Here is a 22,553-nt window from a genome sequence, read left to right on the forward strand (position 1 = left end):
CAGTGCATGTCGCCATTATTCATGCTAAGCTGTTACATGGTCATAGGCAACATGCTTGTAACAGTAGAGCTGCAAGTTATTTCTCTGGACACCAGTGGACGGTCGTGGGTTCAATCCCAGGTTGGGGACATTGTTGGACATTTTGTACCATTGAGTGTGCATTACCTATATTGCTCCAGTATATATCTGTATAAATGGGTAAATGTATGTAAATATAATGTGCATTTTTGAAAGTTGCCCTGGATAATAATAATTGGATCGCACAACTGCTTGGATACTTTTAAAATATACCACTAATGACACTTGTTTTTATATACATCTACAAACCATTTTATTACAATTCAGTGAAATAATCCAGTCAATGATTCGTATTTTGAAAAGAACGAATGCCAGTACATTTCTAGTTACAAAATATGTGCTGTAAGCAAGTAGTAGGGTAGTTTGCGTGTCAATTAGCCATTTCGTAATGATGATTTGTATTAGTATGGGTTGCAGAGGCAGTGGTAGTCTTCATGAGGCACAGTTTGAGCAGGGGCTCCATGCATGCCCTCGGCGGGAACATGCCTTGGTGTGAAAGCGGTGAAGGGTTACACCACGCCTCGGACCTGGAGCCGGCGAGCAGCAGGGTGGGTAGAGTTGGGCAGGCTAACGGCTCTGAGGCGCTGTCTGCCCTCTTGCCCATGGTCAGGATGCCCGTGGCGTGGTTGCCCGAGCCGTGGAGAAGCCGGTACAGGCGGCTTTGGAAGCCCTGCTCTGGGTTTTTCCTCTTGCCCAGGGTCAAGATGCCCGCGGCGTGGTTGCCCGTGGCGTGTAGCAGGTCGTAAATGCGGCAGGAGCAGGTCTTCTGGCGGCAGCACTCTGGGAGGTCCTGACCATCACAGGCGTGGCAGAAGAGCAGCACCAGCAACAGGGAGATTTGGAGCTTCTGTAACAATAATACTATATATAAACGAACAACAGGGTGTGATGTTTGTAAGGCTATGTGAATTGTTCACAGTGAGGTCTTAATGTACATGGAACCAGTCTACCTGACCATTTTTCTTGGTCTAGGCAGTGATGGAGATGCCTGTATTGTCAGGCTGTGTGTGTGTAGAGCAGATATCCGCAGTTCTGTGCAGCTCTGCACTGCTCCACCAATGGCAGCAGTGGAATTCTGCAGAACTGCGGAAATCTGCGCTAAGAATGCGGCCTCAGTGTTGAGCTGAGCTGAGACTTCAAATGTTGTGTAGGGCCGTCTTAATATGCACCCCAGTCGGCAGTTAGTAATTCACTACATGTTAAATCCAATGTTAAAAAACTGTTTATATTGGTGCATTGTCTATTTCGGATGGAGAAATGATTTTCTGGTTGCAAATTTTGCATTGGAATGGTCCCGAGTGAAATCATATCTGAGTCCAAGGAGATTAGTAAATTGAGCCTTAATGAAATGTAAAGTCATTTCATTTTACAAATGTCGGGGGAATGGGGGTTTGAGTAAGAGATATAGGACAGTAAAAAATAACGAAAGAAGTGATGTATGTGTGAACGGAGGGCTTGCGACAGTGACAAATGGATGTCAATAGCCCCGTGGTTTTGCAGCGCCTGGGAAATTGCCCTTAATGCAGTGAAATAGCAGCTCAAACTGCTACAGCAGGCAGCGCCTGTACAGCCCCCTGGGTCTGACAGTGTAATGACGGTGCTTTGCTACTGAGGTTTAATGAAAACGCTTCAGCCGAGTCCTAGGGACAAACGTCATAGCTAATTAAAGTCGACCGACTGAAAAATAAGTTGGGAAAAGCTTAAGGCAAAGTGTTTTTAAACCAGAGGTATCAAAGGCCAGTCCTCATGGGCCGCAGGTCAGGCGTCTATTCTGTCTGAGCTCTCGTTACTTAAGGCAATTAATTGGGTTGTTAATTGGATCCTATGTAGGCTAGGTCTTCTGCAAACAACTATTTAAAAATGTCACGTTATTTAAAAAGAACAAACCTTGGAATACATTTTTTTTTTTAATAAAGTGAATCAGATAACAGAACTAAAAAACAAACAGAGGACACCGCGTTGCAACTCTTGCAGACTGGTCCCTTGCTGAAACCCTTACGCGGCATTTACGGAACTTGCACTGAAAAGTGACAAAATCCAACAGTACACTGTTTTTATCTCTGGCTATATTAGATTCTGTCACGAACAGTTTTAGATTGTATAGCACTGTTTCGTGCATTTCCCCCCCCCAAGTCTGCCTGTGCTACTGTATTTTGATCCCAGCTGCATAGAGGTCTGGTGTGTTGTGATAGGCTTGCTAGTTTTCTGCATATTTTTCTGCTGTCCTTACCTGTCTTTAAAGCTTTAATTAGCATTGTCCGTTTCTCAATTCTCACATTAAATAAGAGAGATCTGATAACAAATCAAACATTTATTAATACTTCCTTTCCATTAAATGGATTATCTTTTAAGTGTAATTAGACGATGCAATGCACCTGTTGGAGTAAATAGTCACTGTGATGTGGTTTAATTGCTTGCATGAAAATTAAGACGTGTGAGTAAAGCTAATTAAGTTAGATATTTTGTTTTAAAGATATCTGCATCCTTTAGCTGTTTTTCCCTTGCGGGGCTCAGCTCTCCTGTTAAATTGCACTTTATCTAGTTTTCAGTGTACAACTTTCTTTTACATTGCTAGTACTAGTTGTTTATATTGTTTACCCCTATGTCCCTTCCCCTGAGCTTTTGACTATGACTTCACATCTTGTCTGCAGTTATTAGCTCACAATCTGGGACTTGTATGAACTGTATATTTCTCATATGCACTAATGTAATTTTGAACTTGTAATTTGTAGTATGCTTTGATCTGTAATTCTAGACTGTATTGCACTTTTACAATGCTCTTATGTTTTGTAAGTCGACCTGGATAAGGGTGTCTGCTAAGAAATAAATAATAAAATATTATTATTATTAATTAATGGCTGGCATAGTAAAGGCAAGTAGTCTTGGATAAATAACTACTGGAAAGTGCCAAGCCTAGCTTTAGCGTTTATAACCCACTGGAGACACAGCACTTGCATGCATGTCACTTTTTGTTGGGGATCCATGGCCCCACAAGTCTTTCCTAGGGAAGAGTGTGTTCAAGTGAGAAAAAGCATCTTAAAGCACTGGTAGCAAAACCCAATGATAGACTTAGCACTCTGCAGAAGTTTGTAACTTAAAAGGGAGAGAATTAAAAGGATTTTTTTGAGCTTAGGTTTTAAAAGAATAAGAGTTGGGTTATTAATTCCTCTGGATAAGGAGAACCTGCTCTTGATGTTTTTTTTGTTTTGTTTTTTAAGAAAAACAAAACATGAAATGCTCTATAATTGGGACTCGCAGAATCCCCACAAAGAGATGTTAAAATACATAAAAGATTGGACTACTTGGACAATTTTTTTTTTATTTTTTTTCTGTCGAGCATTTGCTTTCTGTTGATACAAATCACTGCATTCTATCCTCCATTTATGTTGCTAATATATAATTGATTAATTGATCCCAAGTATTTAAAAAGAAAAGTACCTTCCAAAAACCTGTACTACACCACTAAGACAGACGTTCCCTGTACTGAGAAGAAAGATGTAGATTTTCAGTCTTACCTTTGCTGTAGCTGTTTCCATGTTAGGGTCTCTATTCAAAGCACTAGTGAAGCAACGTTCTTCCAACATCAAGTTCTGTCACCTTTGGGGCTCTGTCTTTCAAGTTGGTCTTTCAAGTTGATCTCTCTCTCTCTCTCTCTCTCTCTCTCTCTCTCTCTCTCTCTCTCTCTCTCTCTCCAGACTCCAGTCTGCGGTCTCTTTTTATACTCCCTGAACATCCCTCTAGTTGGTGGGCATGTTTTGTTTTTCCTTTACATCTTAGGTTCTAGTTTGTATATATATATATATATATATATATATATATATATATATATATTTCTGTTGTGTGTCAGTCTGAAAAGCAGCTTTTCACTCGGAAACGGGGACAGTCAATCGTTAAAAATAACGAGCAATGCTCATTTGCGGAATAATGGGACAGTGCTATCGGAGAGACTGTAATTATGCTTTCCTGCCCCTTTTTGGTGAAGTATCACCTGGATACTGTGCAGGACTTTGCTGTTTATGTGGGAAGGTCATTGTCTCGGCCTAAATTAGCGGTCGTTAGGAAAGATCTATTGGAGAAGGATGGAACTAATTAGAGACTAATTACCTAAGAAAACCCAAGGCCTACTTGGAGATGGGCAGAAGAGGATGAGAGAGAGCTTTCCTTTCATATTGTGTAAAATACCACTAGTGTATGTCACAGATACCCTTTACACTAAACAATGGGAGCCAGTAACTTTAATAAGGTGTCCATTATTAAGTTGCTCATTTCTTTCCGGACTCTGAGGAGTACCTTCGCCATTCAATAAACAAGGCTGAAGGCCAAACTATTCCTTTGTCTCTTTTTGAACACTGAATCCTACTTTTTTTCATAGTTGTGATTATGCATGCATTGTAGTTACACTCATGACCTGTTTGGTTTTGATACAAAAACCGAAGCACAGAGAGAGAGAGACGGTCCTCCAGGTTTAGTAGGTATTGCTACATTTTGAATAGATGGGAAATCTGAACCATTCAGCCACCCGGGATCCCTGCATAGTGTGAGGGGAGTAACAGGTTATAGCAATGGGATGGCCAAACTCCACTGTGAAATGAGACTCAAATGACACCCTTTGAAATGAAGATCATGTCTAAAAATAGGAGGTTTCACTTGACACAGATAGTTCCCTGGAACACGCTTGCAGCTGTTTCGAGTAAGCCTTGTAGTTCAAGTTGATTGTGCATTTCTCCAGGTAACCGCTGGATGGAATTCTGGGATTGATTAGCAGCTGGAAACTGAGCATGGTAGACTGAAGGGCTTTCCTTGAACAACCTGATTTGGATGTATTGCTCTTGTTCCAGGGACAAAAAAACACTCTTCATTTAAAGATGTACAAAAAACAATGTCTGCAGTTTTTAGACAAAGATGTGTTAGCCCTGCCATAGGAGCTAAATATATTTTATTTTGGTAATCTACTTATCAGCCTGTCTTTGGGATGTGGGAGAAAAGTGAAATACCCAGAGAAAACTCATTATCAAACCCAGGAGCTGTGAAGCAGCAGCGCTAACCACTCTATGCCTCCATACCCCTCCCCCCAGCAGCTATTTAAATTAATATTTACTTTGCATACCTGACATGTAATAAACAGAGAAACAATAAAAAAAGACCATTCAATTTAGTGTTCAAATTTTGGAGGATAAAGGTAAACATGTCAAATTTGTATTTTATATACATTATGAACAGGACATCAGCCACAAAATGCACACATTTAAAAGAAATGGGTAAATATAAAATGTCTCTTTTTGTATACTGACTCAGTGTTTTGTTTGCTGAAGAAATATCCAGTTACGTAGCAGTATTTGTATCTCAATAAGACCCAAAAAAACAAATCTAAAATCTAAAATCAATAATACTGGTACCAGCACCAACCTGTTCAGAACACAGAAAGTTTGCACATTTTTGTAACTGATGTGTGTATTAATTTAAGAGTTTTAACCAATCACTGTGAAGTAGAAACACCGAGAGTCAGATGGGAGTAATTTCACAGATCTTTTTTTAAATCTGCTTATGGATACTTAGTTGCTTTCAAAGTACTTTTTTATAGTTGCCAATATATTACATATGATCCTAAACACATGGTATGTAGATCCTGGAACAACATTTAGGGCCTATATTCTAAAAACGGTAATCTGTAGATGCCCTGGACAAACATGCAATATGTAGATCCTGGCACAAAAAAAATAAAAAACACAAAATATTAATCTTTAAAATAGCATTTTACCCTAGACACAAACCCACACACACCATAAATATGCATGATTTTCTAAGCTTATTTGTAACATCTGCACAGCATGCATATTAAGGGACAACAGAAATAAACCATGTTTAACAGGAATTATTAATTATTTCACAAGAAATGGATTTTAACCACAACAAAATAATGGGCTTGTATGTATTACATAACAGTTGTAGCAAATTAGGACATTATATATTGTATTCTCTGAAGAGTATATCAGGTTATGCAAACCTGGAGTGTATATTCAATATTGGACAATGTTAAAATTGCAGTATTATGGAATGATTTCTTGTTTAGTTTGTATGACTGCTTTATTGAATAAATATATCCCTGACTTGCTCCTTGGTCTTAATGGTTGAATGTTTGCTTAAAATTCACTAGCTGACAAAGGAACCTCACAGAGATGGGTGTTTTTATTCTGAAATCACGAGAACCACTATTATTGCACACAGATGGAGGCCATTCACCTAATTAGTTTAAAATGTAAAGGTTTCATAAACTTTAAATACAAAGTTTTTAAAGTTGTTTTTTTTCATTTGACAAAAATAAGATAGTTTAGCTCATTTTGTGGGGCTACACTAGGTGTTAGGATAACCTAATGTAGTGTACAGTACTTTGGATTTTTTATGTGATTAGGCTTAGGTTAATATTGATTTTAATATCAATAATACATCCTTTAACTCCAAAGCTGTAAAATATAACCTGAAATAAGCCTGTTGGCCAATACAAGACTTTATAAAATCAATTGGTACTCATCCATTAGTCATGGGAAACATGTCAATAAAGTGTCCTCAACATCACATCTCCACAGTAGCACAGCAATAAGAGGGTTACAGGGCTGTGAGATCTGAGTCACTCTTTATGTAATAAAAACACAACACAAGGGCTACAAACATGGGCTTGAAACCATATTGTGAGTTTTTAACCAGTAGCATGCATTTCCAATCTTTTATTAACTTGTCTTCATTATACACTTGGGCATAATAATGTTGTCACCTGTTTGAGGCCTTACAGGGCAAATCGGCCCACTGGTTAAATCGAGTATTCAGTGCATATCGTGTCATTGTTCATATGAAGCATGCTATTTTATGTGTTCCAGAGATTATTATTTTTGAAATGGAACTGAAATGATTCCTTAGTATATATTTCCCTGTCTTTACTTTATATAGTGATGTTGACAATGACATAGAATCTGTTTGTATATTTTAAGTAACACTTTATAATTAGGTGGTGTGATTCCTCATTAATTAATATATGAATTCCACAGAATTAAACCATCACTACCTCATGAACATCATCTGAGTTCTGATGGTGAGCACATGAACCCTAACCCTAACCCTAACCCCTTCCGACAACTTTAACCTAACTGTCTAAGCCTATCCCATGACCCAATTCTGAACCTAATCCCCCAACACCAACCACTGATTCCTTTTCCCCAATACATCCCTAACCCATCCCCTTACCCAAACCCTAACCTCAAAACCTCTTTCCACAAACCTAAACCCATGCCCCCAAACTCCCTATTTAACAATTCCAATTTGATACCCTAAACCCCAACCCCCATCCAAGATCTATTTTTTTATATCCTTTTTGTTTTCCTAAGAAAAAAGAAAATGCCAACCCTACCCCATAACCCAATCCTAACCCTATTCCACCAAATGTGACAACACTTGATATACAACAAGGAATATGCATATGCCAACATGACCTGGAAGAGCCATTGCATCTTGGGGAGTTGGATGGTCAATTTTTTTATTAATCCGACACCCCAAAATCTCTTTCCAAACCTAACCCTAACCCTACTTGTTATACATGTTATTGACATCAGAACTCATATGAAGTGCATGACATATTGATGTGTGTATCCTGTGGTATTCATATATTAATGAATGAGGAATCACATCACCTTATTATAAAGTGTGACCATTTTTTCTTAAGAACGGCCATGAAAGCTTTTGTGTTTCTCTTATCTTTGTGCAGGTCTCCCTCTTGTGGGTAGTTTTAGGAAATTGCACAATGTTTTCATGAGAGCACTAGTGCTTCATCAGAGTTTGGATCATATTTGGTGTATCAATGCAGAGCAGTGGTCTCCAACCCAGGTCCAGGAGAGCCCTAACAACACTATAGAGCAGGAGTGTCAAACTCATATTAGGTAGTGGGCCGGATTTGTTCAAATGAGACCTCAAGTGGGCCGGATAATTTTTTGCGAAAAATCTATTTGACTCTACACATGGATATTTAGGCTGCTTGCGGATTTATTATTTGAAATCATTCAAGAAGGCCTACAGATACCATTCAATGCATTGTTGGCACATGAAAAGAACACACAATGTATTAAAGCAAAAGAGAGAACTGCAACAAATACATGTTGAACCGAAAGCATTTTCCTATGCAACATTGACAAGAATACATTTCAAGTAGAAGAGAGAAGTGCAACAAATAGCCGATCATAAGTGCCATAGAAAGCATGTTTTCTATTAATGTTAACTATTAATAATTACATATTGTGTCTGAATATCTGTGTTATTCATTCATTATACATTTGAAAGAATGCAGGTTATAGTTATAAAACGCCAAATGTCTGTCCAGAACAGCTGTACCAATCAATCAGAAATTACATGTTGGCACATGAAAACACCAAAATGTAAAATTACAAAAAGTAGAAGAGAGAAGTGTAACAAAATTGCCTATTATAAATGCCACATAAAGCATTTCATACAACTATTAACAACAATAATTACATATTGTGTTTGAATATCTGAATAATTAATTAACTATACATTTGTCTAGAATAGCTGGTTCAGATACCATGGTTAATGCAGCTGCCCTGTGATCAGTAGATTTAGAATCCAGTGCGTTATAATAGGGCTGTGACATTTCCACTTGCTGGTTTGAGCTCAGATCGAGTGGATACAGTGATTAACCACAAATAAAAATGGATTGGAAACGGAGACTGAAGAGAGCTCATTTTGGAAATGCCGTGTATATGAACATGACTGATTCAGGGGCATCAGTGATACTGGGAATGACAGATCATTCGTGGGTTTGTGCCAGTGTTGTGAAAACACTGCGAGCGAAACGCCAGGTCCAAATGGCACCGAGTGCTTTTACTCTACTGATCAATACGTGATTGCTATTGCACATAGTACAGAGTGCAATAGCGCAGCACATCCACCAAAATAATGATTCACAGACATTATCAGTGGAGGAGCATTTACTGCGATGCTATATATTCGTGGAGCAAAAGTGTTCACCTGGAGAGGGCTGTCAAAATACAGTGTGAGGTATGAGTTCATGCAGGGAAAGTGGAGAAACATGTCCTGTGTGGACTGTACGAGCTGTAAGGTATGCAGGCTAAATATTATTGTTATTATTTATTATTATTTTTATTTCTTGGCAGATGCCATTATCCAGGGTGACTTACAACATAAGTGCAAAACAAAGTGCAAACATATAGTTAAGTAAAGGCATCAAACATTACAAATTCAATGTACATAAAACATAGCAATTCAAAATATAATACATTTTATAATACATTCCAGTTTACACAGGCAAGTACAGTAAGTGAGGTCATACATCCTGGACAGTAAAAGCTAAGTTCTGTCAAGATGTAGGGTCACAGTCAAGGGAGCAAGGAGGAAAAATAATCAAAAACACAAGAAGCGTAATAAAACTCTGTGAAGTGCTATCTAACGGGGATTAAAAGGACTAATATTACAAGTACTGTCTGAAAAGATGTGTTTTGAGTTAGTGCTGGAAGAAGGTCAAGGACTCTGCTGTTTGACTTCGGTGGGCAGGTCGTTCCACTTTTTAGGGGCCAGGGATGAGAAGGAGCGGCTCTGGAGGAAGGAGAGTGGAGAGGAGGTAGAGTTAGTCTTCTGGCACTGGAAGAGTGCAGTGGTCTGGAGGGGATGTATGCGCATTGGTGCAGCGTGGTCGAGACAGCGGTAGTTGTATCGGGATGCATGTATCGGGAGCCAGTGGAGGGAGCGGAGCAGTGGAGTAGCGTGTGCGAATCGGGGCAGAGAGAATGCCAGACGAGCCGCAGAGTTCTGGATGAGATGAAACGGGCGGGTAGTAGTTGCCGGCAGGCCGGCCAGGAGGGAGTTGCAGTAGTCCAGGCGGGAGAGGACCAGTGACTTGACGAGCAGCTGAGTCGAGTAGTTGGTGAGGAAGGGACGGATTCAGTGTATGTTGCTCAGGAAGAATCTACAGGTGCACGTCAGGGTGGTGATGTGCTGGGTGTTGGAGAGCGCAGGATCGAGGGTGACTCCTAGATTTTTAGTGGAAGAAGAAGGTGGTGGATTCCAAGGGGATCGATATGGAGAGATCAGCAGAAGGTGAGGAAGAGTGGGGAAAAACAGGAGATCCGATTTGGAGAGGTTGAGCTTGAGGTGGTGCGGAGATAGCAGACAAGCAGGAAGAGATATGAGAGGGAATGAGAGGGTCAGAAGAGGGAAAAGACAGGAAGATCTGGGCATCATCAGCATAGAAGTGGAAGGAGAAACCATGGGATGCGATGAGGGGGCCCAGGGAGCGAGTTTAGAGAGAGAACATGAGGGGGCCCAGGACAGAGCCTTGGGGTACGCCTGTGAGGAAGGATGAGGAACCTCGCCATGTTACTTGGTAGGACCGGTCGCTGAGGTAGGAGGAGAACCAGGTGAGAGCAGTCCCAGAGATTCCAAGCTCAGCGAGGCAGGAGAGGAGGATGGAGTGATTGACGGTGTCAAATGCTGCAGAGAGGTCAAGGAGGATGAGGACTGAGGAGAGGGAGGCCGCCCGAGCACAGCTGAGGGAGTCAGTGACTGCCAGGAGAGCCGTCTCAGTGGAGTGAGCTGTGCGGAAGCCGGATTGCAGAGGATCAAGGAGTGAGTGTTGGTACAGAAAGTCAGAGAGCTGACGGAGGACATCACGCTCGAGAGTCTTTGAGAGGAAGGGTAGTAGGGAGACAAGGCGGTAGTTGAGGTGGCGTCAGGGGTTGGTTTCTTGAGCAGTGGGATGACAGCAACTTGTTTAAATGCAGAGGGGAAACAGCCAGAGAGGAGTGAGGAGTTGAGGAGGGAGGAGATGAAGGGGAGAAGATCAGGAGCGGTCGCTTATAAATATATAGTAAATAGTTTATTGAAATACAAAGCTACATTGAATACAAGCACTGTATGTTGAAAACAAAGTTTACGTGCACGGTGTTGAAAATGTTTACTTTAGTGTACAATTATGTTTTGAGAAATAGTTTTTTTTGAAGTATAAAATATTGCTTTTGAGCATTATTCCAATATTTACATTTGCACTTTTTTCATTCCCTTATTGTATGACGGTTTTGAGCTTTTTGCTCATTGTAGGCTATATAGTTATTCATATTTTTACTGCAGTGTGTGCGTTTAGAAAAAAATGTGAATTGATGTTATTTATAGCAATAATATTAATGTTTTATGGCCATATTTCAATTTAAATACTCTATTTGTGCTTTGTAAATGTAAATGTTGGATTTGATATTCATGAATAAAACTTCTGAGTTTTTTATACGATGGTTTGCCTGTTATAGAGCTATTGGTTACAAAGCGCTTTGGCACTTGTAGGTAGTTCGAAATGTCGGCGCTTCTAGTGTTAATTAATGTATCATATAATAGAAACCTCTTACTTTGCTTATTACACTTAGTTGATAATAACTGTATGCAAACGTTTTTTTTTTTGTTTTTTTTAACCAAAACATCTTGTGCCGGATGAAACCTGCTGGTGGGCCATATCTTTGACATCCCTGAACTGAGTGATCCAAGGATCCTATCCAGTCTATTTTTAAATGTTTCCACATTTTCAGCTTCAACCATATTGCTGGGGAGTTTGTTCAGATTGTGACGACTCTCTGGGTGAAGAAGTGTCTCCTGTTTTCTGTCTTGAATGCCTTGAAGCCCAATTTCCATTTGTGTCCCCGGGTGCGTGTGTCCCTGCTGATCTGGAAAAGCTCTGGTTTGATGTGGTCGATGCTTTTCATGATTTTGAAGACTTGGATCAAGTCCCCACGTAGTCTCCTCTGTTCCAGGGTGAAAAGGTTCAGTTCCTCAGTCTCTCAGTAGGACATTCCCTTCAGACCTGGAATAAGTCTGGTTGCTCTCCTCTGAACTGCCTCATTCTGTTTGCCTTTTTTATTGCTTCCCCACATTGTTTGTATGTAGAAAGTGAGGAGTCCACATAGACTCCTAGGTCTCTCATGCGTTACTGACCCCAGCAGCACTGCCTGAAGCGGAACTGGTTCTGGGTGAAACATCCCAACACATGTTTGGAGCCTAGATTTAAATTCATGCTGTTTAGCAACATTCATCTGGTACATTTGAATACAAGGTATGTTATTAACTTAATAATAGGTGACGCACATCACGTACAGAACCATGTTCTTCGGCCCCACGCCTTCACCCTTGACCTCCACTATGAGGTGTTGAATCTTTGTAAGGAGCAGAAGCAATTTTGGAAAGAATGTGTAACTTATAAATTGAAGTTAGGTTAACATCAATTCAATTAAATAAATTCAATAAAAAGATATGTTCCTGGAAACACGACGATCCTCCTCACGGGAAGTGGATTCGAGCCTAAACATTCCCTGTGCCGGGCCGCTGTCCATTGCTCTATCCCCTTGGCCACTCCCACACACTACTGACAATACATGAGTTATTGAGAGTAATCAATCATTGGCTAAAAAGATCATGTCAACCTTTAAGAATGAAGCCAATAATAAGCAGAACTGAGTCAAATACTACGTGATGTATTGTCAATTACTTTTAAATACATATTTGAAAAGGTCTATTATTTTCCTTTTCCAATTAAAGTATTTGAAAGTAAAAAGTATTGTTGTTGAGGATGTCAGTGATTCTGAGTCCATCTTTAATTGTGACGAAGCACAGCTCAATCTGGGGGTCAACAAATCTCATACAAATCAGTGGAATTTACTGGATAGAGAGGAGGTTGGGGTGTGTTCTCTAAAACAAAAGAAAGAAATTAGAGGTTTTAATTAAGGTGTTTACACCGATTTATTCATCTACAGAATTAGAGTATTTGGATAGGCAAGAAGTTATGGAGTTACAATTCAAAAACTGTATGAGTTGTTTTTCCGAGTATGAATCCATTTGATTATACAGTCAATGTTACTGTAATCCTTAAAAAGAGATATTTTTTTGGTACATTTTATGGTATCATCAGCTAGCTTCATAGGCCTTCTGGATCACCAACAAAAAGATAACTTCAATCTTCATCCGTTCTCCAATGAAAAAGTCCTCCAGCTTTATTACGATTAATGCAGGACAATGATGTACAGTGAGGGAAAAAAGTATTTGATCCCCTGCTGATTTTGTACGTTTGCCCACTGACAAAGAAATGATCAGTCTATAATTTTAATGGTAGGTGTATTTTAACAGTGAGAGACAGAATAACAACAAAAAAATCCAGAAAAACGCATTTCAAAAAAGTTATACATTGATTTGCATGTTAATGAGGGAAATAAGTATTTGACCCCTTCGACTTAGTAATTGGTGGCAAAACCCTTGTTGGCAATCACAGAGGTCAGACGTTTCTTGTAGTTGGCCACCAGGTTTGCACACATCTCAGGAGGGATTTTCTACAGATCCTCTACAAGTCATTAAGGTTTTGAGGCTGACGTTTGGCAACTCGAACCTTCAGCTCCCTCCACAGATTTTCTATGGGATTAAGGTCTGGAGACTGGCTAGGCCACTTCAGGACCTTAATGTGCTTCTTCTTGAGCCACTCCTTTGTTGCCTTGGCTGTGTGTTTTGGGTCATTGTCATGCTGGAATACCCATCCACGACCCATTTTCAATGCCCTGGCTGAGGGAAGGAGGTTCTCAACCAAGATTTGAAGGTACATGGCCCCGTCCATCATCCCTTTGATGCGGTGCAGTTGTCCTGTCCCCTTAGCAGAAAAACACCCCCAAAGCATAATGTTTCCACCTCCATGTTTGACGGTGGGGATGGTGTTCTTGGGGTCATAGGCAGCATTCCTTGAGTTGATGCCAAAGAGCTCGATTTTAGTCTAATCTGACCACAACACTTTCATCCAGTTCTCCTCTGAATCATTCAGATGTTCATTGGCAAACTTCAGACAGGCCTGTACATGTGCTTTCTTGAGCAGGGGGACCTTGCGGGCGCTGCAGGATTTCAGTCCTTCACGGTGTAGTGTGTTACCAATTGTTTTCTTGGTGACTATGGTCCCAGCTGCCTTGAGATCATTAACAAGATCCTCCCGTGTAGTTCTGGGCTGATTCCTCACTGTTCTCATGATCATTGAAACTCCACGAGGTGAGATCTTGCATGGAGCCCCAGACCGAGGGAGACTCACAGTTATTTTGTGTTTCTTCCATTTGCGAATAATCGCACCAACTGTTGTCACCTTCTCACCAAGCTGCTTGGCGATGGTCTTGTAGCCCATTCCAGCCTTGTGTAGGTCTACAATCTTGTCCCTGACATCCTTGGACAGCTCTTTGGTCTTGGCCATGGTGGAGAGTTTGGAATCTGATTGATTGATTGCTTCTGTGGACAGGTGTCTTTTATACAGGTAACGAGCTGAGATTAGGAGCACTCCCTTTAAGAGAGTGCTCCTAATCTCAGCTCGTTATCTGTATAAAAGACACCTGGGAGCCAGAAATCTTGCTGATTGATAGGGGATCAAATACTTATTTCCCTCATTAACATGCAAATCAATTTATAACTTTTTTGAAATGCGTTTTCTGGATTTTTTTGTTGTTATTCTGTCTCTCACTGTTAAAATACACCTACCATTAAAATTATAGACTGATCATTTCTTTGTCAGTGGGCAAACGTACAAAATCAGCAGGGGATCAAATATTTTTTCCCTCACTGTATGTATAGTGACTTACCCTCATAGGTGTAAGCAGGTTGAAAAGAGCCCTCTTTAAACAGGACTTGTCCTTGCTGCAGTGTTTGCACAGAGCCTTGAAGTTTCCCTTAGTATCCTCTGGTAGGGTGTAATGATGCACAATCTTGGATTGAATGGGAGCCAGTCGGTGGGCATTCAGCAGAGGTCGTTGTCCACATATGTTTGGCCATGTAGTGCATGTCTACAGGACTGAGCACTGAGTGTTGTATAAAGGAGTAGCATTGAGGGTTATAACACAATTCTCCTACCATTCACTTCAATGGACTGTGTGACTTCATAGCTGCAGCAACTGAACCCAATGCCATGCAGACCAACATTTAATTATGGGTAAAGGCTTTTCTGCCCCACTCAAGATGTCAGAGCTAAAGTTATTCCAGAGTGAAAGCTCAGAACGAAATCTCCTCTGCCCTCAGGCTTATCCACTACTTACTCCTGAGTGTTGAAGATTAATGGTCATAATTATAAGCATATCAGTGTAAATAAAGCTACTTGTTGTAGGGAAGTGTTATGTTTAAATATCCTTAAATGTGAAAATGTGTAGTCTGCGCTCTGAGGTGTGTCTGGTATATCATCACCCTTTTTTCAAGTGGTTAAACACACCCAGCTGTGCCTGTATCATCGACACATCCTGTGGTGCCATACGAGCCGAGTGTGAGGAAAGCTGGGCAGTGACAGTTATCAGAGTTGCACAGGCTGCACGGTGCACTCTGATGGGCTTCAGAGCTGTGTGCAATGCGAACTTTCATCCCTACCAGACCCCCATGAAGTCTTTCCAGGAGTTTAATTAATTAATTAAAACTAGTATTAAAAAAACACACAGGCTAAACAAACTTTATTATTCTAGAAGAGAAAAATAAATTAACAGCACAGGGGTTGAATTCAGCCAGATTTTAATTGGCTATAATTTGATCATACAAGATTCACAATAGCCTTACAATGAAATAAAGTTAAGGTTATTTATAACTTTTGATTTTTTTAAACCCTAGTTTGTTTACACAGTAATCCACCTTGCCTGACCCCCCCACCCTCTCCCTCCCTCCCATCCCAAAACCTACTGAAGATGATGTCAGCAAGTTAAAAAAGTTATCATAAATCAACTGCAACAGCAATTCGAACTGTTGAAAATGATCCTTTATGTTGTCAGAGTCTTCAGTTTTTACACTTAAACTGAACATACCAGGAGCTTGTTGTGGTTCATTAGCTTTGTTTGTTTACTTCACACTAAAAATCACCACTCTTATTCCCAGCCAGCCTGCTTCACAGTCGACAAGAGCTTTGACTTCAATCAACTGGATTTCCCAATGAAATCGCAACTTGCCGTTTACAGTACTATGCACTCTAGAAAACAGTGTGACAGAGACAACCAGTGTAAAGCTCCCGCGAAATAAAAATGAGACCAAAAAAAGGCAACTTTTGTAAGCAAAAAAAACAAACTGTGACGGCATTACATAAATCTCAGAAATGTGGATGCATCAGCATACCTTTTGTTTTTTAACTTGACCTATGGTTAAAGTGTTGATTCTATCTGAAGCTACTGAAAGTCAAACATACAGCTGTGCTTTTACATAACTTATTTCCCTGCTCGTAACAGACAGTGAATTTTCAAAAATTATATACATATATTTATACATTATTTTAAATTCCTGGTTTATTACAGCCCAGCTCGTAGCATTAGCACCCTAACCTCCCAGGTAAAGATGGTTGGTTCCACATTGAAAATCTACAGAAGAACCCAAGGAAGATATGAATAGGACCTGCACAGAGACGGGGTTACAAAAGGCTCTGTATATATTAAAAGACCTATGCAGATGTCATAGTTAGGGGTTTGCGTTTATCTCGACCTGTTTTCAAGAACTGTAATTCGTGAATTTTCCTGCAGGTGTCCCTGTTGGCAATCCACTCTAGTGACTGTAGTCGAACGAACGGTTACAAAGATATTAACACATTAAGCTCTGACTAATTCCAAAAAGAAAAAAGAATGCCGAGTAGGTTGTGCTGATTCAATCAATTGACGTGTTTAAAAAAAGGTTGAGACTGTCCCTGCAGCTGTGGGGTCACAGAAGCAATTTAAGCAGTACTTTATTTTTGATACTGGTTATATAGCAAATAAAGCGAGCCAGACTAGGTGGCTTTAACACATTTTTACACTTTCATTGTGGCGAAAAGAACACATATTGTTTCCTTTATCTGTGACTTATTGTAAGTCTAAAATAAAGGTCACACAATAAATCATACTAATCATAATTATTAGTAATAATATTGGGGGGAAATCATCTACGCAGACCCGAGTGCTTCTTTCTAAAATCTGAAAATGTAATATGACCTGAACCGATTCAAGAAGAAATTGTTTTTGTTCAACCAGTTCACAACTTTCTAATGAGGATATTAGCCTCGTGTGCAATTGTTTTTAACAATTCTGTATATGGTTTCTTCATAAGAGCAAGCTTTCACACAGCACATTTAATCCATTTAAGAAGACCAGGTTACATGGTATTTATAAACTGTCCCGTTTAAATATTCTACTGCATAGATTTTCTGATTTCAGTATTTTTTCATCTCTTACAAAAAAAACATTCTGTTGACACATTATGTGAAGATTTTAATTTGACTCATTGTCTGTAATACTTTTGCATAAAACAGACGCATGATTTAATAAGTGTCAGTAGCGGAGCACAGTGCTCCATTTGTGCGATTGAGCATAATTGCAGTAATAAAATGACTAATTGAGATGACTGAAGTACCGCAATGGGATGATTATTAATGACTGCTCAATAAGTGGCTTTAAGAGGAGGTTAGATCGGCCTCTCGGTGCTGGAGGACTGAAATACAGGTAACAAAGCCAAGTCGAGATAAAGGCAATGGCCAAGTCATAGTGGTCTGGGGTTGGGGGGCACTATATATATTGCCAATTGACTGTGTAGGTAAGGCTTAGATCTGCATGTAACGCAGTGGTCACCACATGGTGTAGAAAAGGCTAATTGTTTCTGTGGAAAAGTGAGCATGGTGTCGTCCAAGATCCTTCCTCACGGTCCCACACACGACTGTGAAAGTCCATGCTGCACAACCACCATTTCATTTCTTCACCCCAAAGCCATAGCCGTGCTTTGTAGGTGTGCCAGTGGGTGTGTTACAGAGTGGCGTTCATGTGTCCTCCCCCCTCAATGCTAATCTGATCTGAAAGAGGGTGGAGGTGGCTGGGGGGAGGGTTTGTAGGTGGGCGGGTTGGGCGGGTGGAAGATCCACAGCCTGGGTCCATCTGTCAGAGAGCTGGCCTCCCTGAGCAAGCATGTGTCTGTGTGGGAGGACACTGTGTTACCAGCGAGCACTCTCTCCAGATCAGACATGGGAAGTTGTATCTGTGGCTGTCAGTCTCTCTCGTTCTCTCTGAGGCTGGCTGTCAACAGGAGCCCGTGTCACTGCCTGCCTCACTCTCGGGGATGGGCTCCAGGCTGGCGCGCGCTCGGGGCAGCTCTGGGGAGGCGGCACCGTTCTTGCTGAGGCCGCAGGACTGGGCAGCGTAGTGGATCTGCCGCAGGGTGTCCAGCGCCTCGCTCTTGGCGTGCTTCAGGAGGTCAGCCTGGCCCTGCAGACAAACACACGACACAAACACACGCTCTGAAACGCATGGAAACACTTGACACTCTCACAAGGTCAAATTAATGAATCAATCAGTGAAGAGATGAGTAGGACCCCACCCTGCTGGATTGACACTGTCCTGGGAAGGTTCCCGTGGATCCTAAAAAGATAAATTTGTTTTTCCATTTTTAAGGCCTAAATATGACAGTTGAAGGTGTTTTTTCTATTACAATATATATATTAATATATAAAGTATACATTTTAGTTCTGTTTGTTGTACTGCTGCTCTACCAGTTGAAAGAAGGATTGAACAATAAATCAGTTTTCTTCAGCTGTTAGCAGCACACAGAGAAACTGTACAACCACAAAAGGTTTGATTCTTATAAGATTTGTACAGCTTGAATAAATAATTGTTAGATGGTATTTGGACAAGAAACAATTTTACCATTTATGTTTGGAAGATTTCCTGTGAAAGTGGGTCTTAAAAAGGTCTTGCATTTGCTTAGCTGATAGCTGCCAGGAACCAGGCAAACAACAGCCAGTGCTCAATAAGTGAAGATAAATTAAACAAAAAAAACTAAAATGACAACCTGATCCTTAGTGTTCCACCTTGCACCTGTGATGTCACGCCTAAGGAGATTGTCAATGTTATATAACCATTTAAAATGGAAATGCAATAACATTGTTAATGTTGATCTATGTCTGGACACATGCATGTGGGAGGAATGGTGTGGGGTCTCCATATACAAAAGATCCAAAAAATAAATAAATACATTTGACCTCTTCTGCCAATTTGGCAGTAGTCACCAAAAGTATTTTTTAAATGTGCAATTCAGTATGACTAACAGCACTGATGTAATGTGAAAAATGTACATATTTATTAAATAAACAGAGCATGAGGGGACCACACAGAATGAAACGCATCTCAGCACGGTTAGGTGTTAGTGGGGGAGAAAGCACTTTAAATGTGAATAGCCAGTGTGTTCTGGGTAATATTTGCTCATTCAGTCCTATCACGATTTAACACAGTTCCAGGTGCAAGTCATAAAAAGGAATGCCAGAATAATCTGACCTTAAAAAGAGAACATTTGCTAATGTACATTATGCAGGGTTCTGAAAATACGTATTTCCCCACATGTAGCTACAGTTATGAATCTGCCACATCTGTAATCTGGTCCCACGGCAGTAGGAGCCAATCATGTCAGAGAGATCAGATAAGCCAGAGCACTTGTTTATTTAGTTTTGATCTTTATCCTGGAAGAACTCAATGGGCAAACCACAGAGAAGCACCACCCAACTCCCCCCACCCTGTAGCAAAACAATGTGTACAAACCAAAGCAGTGAACTGAAAACTCAAACACAAATTATAGAGTACAGAGTATAAATCAGATTTAATTCAATTTAAGACTAGGGAGCAAGAGAGGTTGTGACTGAAGTTTGGCAACAAGATAAAATAAACTGAAAAATTAAAACTATACCATTTGCTGTTTCCTGTATTCACTGGCAGATTTCTGCAGAAACTTGATAAGATCTCAATATACACTCACCTAAAGGATTATTAGGAACACCATACTAATACTGTGTTTGACCCCCTTTCGCCTTCAGAACTGCCTTAATTCTACGTGGCATTGATTCAACAAGGTGCTGAAAGCATTCTTTAGAAATGTTGGCCCATATTGATAGGATAGCATCTTGCAGTTGATGGAGATTTGTGGGATGCACATCCAGGGCACGAAGCTCCCGTTCCACCACATCCCAAAGATGCTCTATTGGGTTGAGATCTGGTGACTGTGGGGGCCAGTTTAGTACAGTGAACTCATTGTCATGTTCAAGAAACCAATTTGAAATGATTCGACCTTTGTGACATGGTGCATTATCCTGCTGGAAGTAGCCATCAGAGGATGGGTACATGGTGGTCATAAAGGGATGGACATGGTCAGAAACAATGCTCAGGTAGGCCGTGGCATTTAAACGATGCCCAATTGGCACTAAGGGGCCTAAAGTGTGCCAAGAAAACATCCCCCACACCATTACACCACCACCACCAGCCTGCACAGTGGTAACAAGGCATGATGGATCCATGTTCTCATTCTGTTTACGCCAAATTCTGACTCTACCATCTGAATGTCTCAACAGAAATCGAGACTCATCAGACCAGGCAACATTTTTCCAGTCTTCAACTGTCCAATTTTGGTGAGCTTGTGCAAATTGTAGCCTCTTTTTCCTATTTGTAGTGGAGATGAGTGGTACCCGGTGGGGTCTTCTGCTGTTGTAGCCCATCCGCCTCAAGGTTGTACGTGTTGTGGCTTCACAAATGCTTTGCTGCATACCTCGGTTGTAACGAGTGGTTATTTCAGTCAAAGTTGCTCTTCTATCAGCTTGAATCAGTCGGCCCATTCTCCTCTGACCTCTAGCATCAACAAGGCATTTTCGCCCACAGGACTGCCGCATACTGGATGTTTTTCCCTTTTCACACCATTCTTTGTAAACCCTAGAAATGGTTGTGCGTGAAAATCCCAGTAATTGAGCAGATTGTGAAATACTCAGACCGGCCCGTCTGGCACCAACAACCATGCCACGCTCAAAATTGCTTAAATCACCTTTCTTTCCCATTCAGACATTCAGTTTGGAGTTCAGGAGATTGTCTTGACCAGGACCACACCCCTACATGCATTGAAGCAACTGCCATGTGATTGGTTGGTTAGATAATTGCATTAATGAGAAATTGAACAGGTGTTCCTAATAATCCTTTAGGTGAGTGTAAGTCACAATAAGTGTCTAACTAGTTGGACCTGGTTCAACCACTAGGTGGCAGCATAGCACCTTGCTGACTAGAGCAGGGCCACAATGATGGGATTTATTTAAAGCAGCCAATAAATGATCCCACAAGCTGTGGCGGATAATATGCAGTGATAAAGGAAAGGCAGAAGGGAAGGAAGTGGTTATCTGTAGGTGTTTTGCTTTATAGCTCTATAAAGTCAAAATGGACTGCGTAGGGTCTGAGAGAGTATTAAGTTTGGTTTTGAAAATGCTGCCATCTGCTTTGGTTGTAGCACTACTGAGAGAGTCAAAGCTTTAAACTCTTATACTAAAGCAAATCAAATCTCACAGTGCTCATAAATATACAGACAGCCTATTACAAAATGCTGAACACCATATTTGGTTGGTTGATTGGTTGTGGAAGACTCAACAGTAGCAACAGTGACCTAGGAGATTCTGCTACTTTTACTTCAGCATTCGGTCAAAATTGTTTGTTTTTTGTCATCATTATTCCACACATTTATAATAGAATATCTAAGTCACATTTACCATATACTCTCGATACACAACTTATACACAACCTGGCGAGACCCTGGCACTAATCAACAGAGCAGAGCTGCAGCAGCCCCCTCCCCGATTCAGCAACCTGAGAGCAGACTGGATCCAGTGTGAGGGGGAGCCCAGAGGACCCCCTCCTGCCAAAGATCTTCTGGGTAAGCTACACTGTAAAAACTGTTGGGTTCTGACCTTTCCTGCACACATTATGCACACTCCATGGTCAAGTAGAAAGCTTAGAAAAACTGGTTTGCTGAAAATAGTTTTCTTACAACTTCCTCTTGCTTTGCCATCATAAGAGACTGCTCAAACGGGGTGCTTGTTGTTTCCAAATGCGATAGTTTCTTCTATGAATTGAAGAACAGATTCGACAGAAGGCAGCAAGAAACGTGATTTGAGACTCTCCTAAAGGCCGAGGCTGAGGGAGTTGTGCTCACAGGCATCACTGCTCATATCTCAGTGGATCCGCCCTGAAAGCGTTCCATATTGCAATATTAGAAAATAAGGTGGCAAGAAATGCATGCGATCCTTACATCCTGCAGACAGCACCCACTTTAGGAAACCGGCAGCAGTGTGGAGTAGCGGATGGGCACTGTCTACCCCTAGGTGGGGACACTGCCGTTGTACCCTTGAGCAAGGTATTGTACCTGGATTGCTCCTGTAACAATCCAGCTGTATACATGGGTAATTGTATGTAAAACTAATGTGATATTAAAAGAATTTTAAGTCAATATGGAAAAGGGCATCTGCTAAGAAATGTACTAATAAACCTAGCCAGCCTCTGCACTTCCATGATTCCTGCGCCCTCCTCATGCGGGCACATCACGTGGGAAACTTACTGCCAGTAAACAACTCTTCCAAAAACGTGAAGGATGCTCAGGGCGCATGGGCGTGTTCAGTTCATTGTCGTTGG

The 22,553-nt window shown here is 40.8% G+C and overlaps 2 protein-coding genes across 2 annotated transcripts in view; both read right to left on the reverse strand.

The window, feature by feature from the left end:
• Nucleotides 1–353: 353 nt before the first annotated feature.
• hcrt (hypocretin (orexin) neuropeptide precursor) lies at nt 354–2,084 on the reverse strand. The gene is made up of 2 exons (XM_066699974.1): nt 2,078–2,084; nt 354–939 (listed from the first exon to the last, which is right to left on the reverse strand). The coding sequence occupies exons 1-2, from the start codon at nt 2,082–2,084 to the stop codon at nt 449–451; spliced, it is 498 nt and encodes a 165-aa protein (XP_066556071.1). The 3' UTR covers nt 354–448.
• Nucleotides 2,085–15,564: 13,480 nt separating this feature from the next.
• Nucleotides 15,565–22,553, reverse strand: part of LOC136740197 (inactive phospholipase C-like protein 2) — a 99,864-nt gene continuing 92,875 nt past the window's right edge. Inside the window, exon 6 of the mRNA XM_066698420.1 lies at nt 15,565–18,332. Coding sequence (XP_066554517.1) covers nt 18,147–18,332 — 186 coding nt within the window. The 3' untranslated portion in view covers nt 15,565–18,146. The remainder of the gene's footprint in view (nt 18,333–22,553) is intronic.

The sequence above is a fragment of the Amia ocellicauda genome, chromosome 3 (genome assembly GCF_036373705.1).
Source record: "Amia ocellicauda isolate fAmiCal2 chromosome 3, fAmiCal2.hap1, whole genome shotgun sequence".
NCBI classification, from domain to species: Eukaryota; Metazoa; Chordata; class Actinopteri; order Amiiformes; family Amiidae; genus Amia; species Amia ocellicauda.